A 4,730-nucleotide genomic window follows, 5' to 3' on the forward strand; every position below is an offset into this window, starting at 1 on the left:
AGTTGATGAGAAGCCAGTAGCAGCCTCATAATATGGACACCAATGCAAATTGCTGCCTTCACAGTTTTTTCATGTAAACCTCACACAGAACTGATGAGTGACTATTAGTTCAATGCTAAAAACACTGACTTCAGTTAATTTAGAAAGTTGTAGCTCTTTTTAACATTGCACTATGAAGCAATTATATATATTTGGATATTAAGCCATTTGTCTATTGTTGACAGATAAAATTCAGTCTCAGGAGGTTCTTAACTATTTGTTTTGTTTTCTGTGTACACTCTTGAGTTTCCCTTAGTTTCCTTCCCATGAGTTCATGCTCATTGGTTTCAAGTGAAGTTGAAACCAAACTAGATTTTTGCTTTGGAGAAACAAACTGTGCCCTGACAGTCAAAACACCATCCTAGCTTTGACCTAGGGTTGCCAAGTCCCCCCTGGTAACCTTACTGAGGGCAGGGGAGGCCCAGGCCGGTGACATGGCAACGTTGCCGGTGACATCACTTCCATTGCACAATGGAAGTTATATTAATGCATTTCCAGTACTGCCAAGGACACGCTGGTATTGGGGCAAAACTCTAGCGTTTTGTCCAAATACCAGAGCACCCCCTGTGGTGATGCTGGCATGCTGGTGTCCCTTCTGGTGCATGCCAGAAGTGAAGTTGCCATGCCAGCTGTCCCCCTTTTTCAGCCATTTTCCATTGGCTGGCCAGTTGATCAGCGGCAGAGGGCAGTGGCTGGGGGAGGAGGGGGCCCTGCCTCCAGCGGGGGGTGGGGGTGGCAGCCCTACTTTGACCTGAGGCCTACAACTCTAAGGCAACCTTTTGCTGAGCTCATCCTGAATTTTTAATTGGTAGAAGGAAAATAACCAAGAATAATTCTTTGGAATTTCCTAAGGGGGAAATTATGGTGAACTATCTCTGCCCTCTGGTGGGATGTGCAGTGATAATTTAACAATTTGAATGAATGATAAAATGAGGAAATGTTCTCTGGCCTGTGAGTACTTGTATTTTGTAGTGGCCATTATTAAGTAGTGCGATTCAGTTTTATATCCAGCAGTTGAATTCTAACAAATGTATTGCTTTTGTCAGTAAGTCAAGGAAAAATTAGTTACTTTTCAACCTCAAATTCTTCTAATTTTAACTGGAGTCATCTGCTGTCAGTGAGTTCATCATGGTATAAGGAGATTGACCAAATGGCATTTGGATTTCCTTTCATATATTTATGATGGTTTGAATATTTAAGAGAGATGAGAAATAACTCCAAAATTCAGTAGAGGGTTGCCACCCAAAGATCTACAGAAGGAACACACTGATTTGGATTCAGCTGAGTTTCACTGCCCCATCCCTCCTATTGCAGTCTAAAATGCCCCATGAAATGCTGCTTCTGAGGGGCAGGGCTGCTCCCTGTAAGCTGTGGAGTCTTGTGAGCAAAAATTCTACTTTGTGAGCTACCGGCATTAAAGCTGTGAGCAAGCGATTTGGCTACTGCATAAATTAATTTGCTATGGAGCCATCCTTCCTGAGTTAAGACAAAAATGTGTGAGCCGGAGGCTTAAAAACTGTGAGCTAGCTCACACTAACTCAATTTAGAGGGCACACTGGACAGGGGACTCCCATGAACAGCATGAAGGGATAATTGGAGATCTGCACTGGAAAGCTGGGATTAGCAGAGGTTGTCCCCCCCCCCATTTGAAGAGATCCTCCACTGTATCCAAGCAAACAGGAGACTGTTAAGAAAATTACACCTCGTGCATGTCAATTACCAGCAATGTTCCCTCTAAGCTGTGGAGTCTTGTGAGCAAAAATTCCACTCTGTGAGCTACTGGCATTAAAGTTGTGAGCAAGCGATTTTGCTACTGCATAAATTAGTTTGCTCTGGAGCCATCCTTCCTGAGCTAAGACAAAAATGTGTGAGCTGGAGGCTAAAGAACTGTGAGCTAGCTCACACTAACTGAGCTTAGAGGGAACATTGATTACCAGTACTTTCTTAGATTATACCTTCCTTCTAAAATACTAAATTACAGTCACCTTTTGCAGTTACAGTGCACCTCTTTTTTCTCTGTAAATATATCTTAAATAAAGACCTGGGCTGATTTCGCACTAGAGCTGCCTCGCTGTTGCGCCGCTGTTTGCCCCGGTTCTATTGATCAATTTCACACCCGAAGCCGTGTGGCTGATTTTGACCCACGGCTTCGCCCGATTTCCCCTGCAGTTTCGTGATCCTGTTTTTTGAGGATCAACGAAACTGCGGAGGCAATCAAGCGAAGCCGCGGGTCAAAATCAGCTGCATGGCTTCGGGTGTGAAATTGACCAATAGAACCGGGGCAAACGGCGGAGCAACAGTGAGGCAGCAATAGTGCGAAATCAGCCCTGTTCTTTGAAATAAGGGTCATGAAGCAACCTTAGGTATGGACTGTATCACTTCACTGGTTGGCTAGCACACTGGCATGCCCCTTCACACACACAAGGTGTCTCAGAGCGGCTTACAAACTCCTTTCCCTTCCCCACAACAGACACCCTGTGAGGTAGGTGGGGCTGAGAGAGCTCTTGACAGACACTGCTCTTTTCCAAGAACAGCTCTTATCAGAACTACGACTTGCCCAAGGTCATCCAGCCAGGTGCAAGTGGAGGAGTGGGGAATCAAACCCGGTTCTCCCAGATTAGAGTCCGCGCACTTAACCACTACACCAAACATACACACACACAAACCCTTAAATCTGACACACTGAAAACCCTCATGTCACAGAGAGAATCTAGGGTAGAAAACTTTACCACCATCTACTTATTTTCCATCAAAAGGGGATTTTTTTAAAATGAAGGAACACCCAGTCTTTTGAAACCCCACCTGCAGTCTGAAATGGCATAGTGCAGACACAAATGGAACAATAAACAAAACTATGAGATCAGTGGCAACATTCCAACTGATTTAAGTGAGAAGAGATTTGACAGCATCTGTAAATAATTACGGATATCAAGTACATTGCCTTAAAATACATTATTTGGAAGAATATGCACAGAAGAAATAAAGTATCATGCAAATCAAAGCAGGGTGCCTCGCCCTGAACTGGATAGCCCAGGCAAGCCCAATCTCAGAAGCCAAGTGGGGTCCACTCTGGCAAGTACTTGGATGGGAGACCTTGAAATATCAGAGGTGGGAGGTGGGGGCAGGCTTTATTCAGCCACCTCTCTGAATATCCTCCAGGCCCCCAGTAGGGGTCAGTCACCAGAGGTCACCATGACTTCCAGGTGCACACATACTCACACGTGCACACACACAAACAAAAAAAATACCCCCCCCCCGGGTGCCTCAATGCTTAACACAAGGATTTTCTGGCATCTAGTTCCTAAACTGCAATATTTTACCTTCTACTCCATCACAACACATATATAAAACCCATGTCAGTTATTTTTGTGTAGCGCTCTAAAGCACATTTGCAAGAAACTTCCACTAGTTTGAGAGAACAATAATAGAAACAAAGAAATACACTGTGTGTGTTGGGCCTCATCCACCTCCTGTTAATATGAGACTTCTTTTCTATACAAAAACACAGACATTGACAGAGCAGCCCATTATTGCATGTCTTAATACTGGTGACCATGTGAGAAATGTTATACAACTAACAGTGCATCCCTAGGCAGAATTACATTCTTCTAAATCCATTGAAATCAGTACATTTACGATTACACTATACATTATTCCATTTGGTGAGCAGCTTTGAGAATGAGAGGAATTGTGTCTGAAATGTATCACATGAAATGACAGTGTCCATTTCTTTAAATGGTGATCCAAGCTCCTATTGACTCTAGAGTTGTAATATATTCATCTACCCACTGTAATGAGACCTTTGGATTATCATTTCTACATACATTTTATAATGGATTCAATTCATGCATTGGTTCTCACATGCATTTGTCTTTCTTTTCTTTTCATTGAAGACATGACTATGGATGAAGTCCGAGAGTTTGAACGAGCAACTCAGGAAGCCACCAACAAGAAAATTGGGATCTTCCCTCCTACAATATCAATTTCTAACGTCGCCCTCCCTTCTTCAGTCCGCAGTGCTCCTTCTAGTGCTCCATCTACGCCTCTGTCCACAGATGCACCTGAATTCTTACCAGTTCCCAAAGACCGACAACGGAAAAAATCTGCTCCAGAAACTCTCACACTGCCAGATCCATACAAAAAAGATCTTTAAATCCAGCATGTTTTGCTATGACATATCATGACTGACAGAACAATATTTGTAAAGCTTATAGCCATTGTTTCATTTAAACAAATTTGACAAATCTAGAAGAATGACTCCCTCTGCTTCCCCAGCTTGTCCCTTAAACCAGTTAGCTAAATGCATGCAAGATCATAGGTCCTGTGCTCTGATTCCCAAACTAAAGCTCTAAGCCATATGATAGATGTTGCTATCAACACAAAATTAATAGTTTGCAAAAGCAAAATAAATTTCTTCATACCAACTGTACTAAATGCAGATAACTCTCATATATAGAGAAACAATATTTGCAATTGGAGATGTAAGGATTTAATAAAGCTGGTGAGGATATCTTGAAAGAATGAGGGACTACTTAGGGACTATCAAAGGATAGCATTTCTCATTTCAAGCCATTATATATCAATTTCTAAAGTCCTTAAGGTAGACTCAGGTTGAATCTACCTTAAACAAAACGTGGGAACTACTTTGCTCTGAAAAACACTTGAATACCAACAGTAATTATTCAGATTCT

At 42.4% G+C, this 4,730-nt stretch overlaps 1 protein-coding gene across 1 annotated transcript in view; it reads left to right on the plus strand.

Moving 5' to 3' along the window:
* The window catches only part of PITPNC1 (phosphatidylinositol transfer protein, cytoplasmic 1), a 211,408-nt gene extending 207,099 nt beyond the window's left edge, over positions 1 to 4,309 (plus strand). The window contains exon 9 of the mRNA XM_015423679.1: positions 3,933 to 4,309. Coding sequence (XP_015279165.1) covers positions 3,933 to 4,192 — 260 coding nt within the window. The 3' untranslated portion in view covers positions 4,193 to 4,309. The remainder of the gene's footprint in view (positions 1 to 3,932) is intronic.
* Positions 4,310 to 4,730: the final 421 nt, after the last annotated feature.

Source organism: Gekko japonicus, unplaced genomic scaffold (genome assembly GCF_001447785.1).
Source record: "Gekko japonicus isolate JY-2015 unplaced genomic scaffold, Gekko_japonicus_V1.1 scaffold33, whole genome shotgun sequence".
Classification (NCBI taxonomy): Eukaryota; Metazoa; Chordata; class Lepidosauria; order Squamata; family Gekkonidae; genus Gekko; species Gekko japonicus.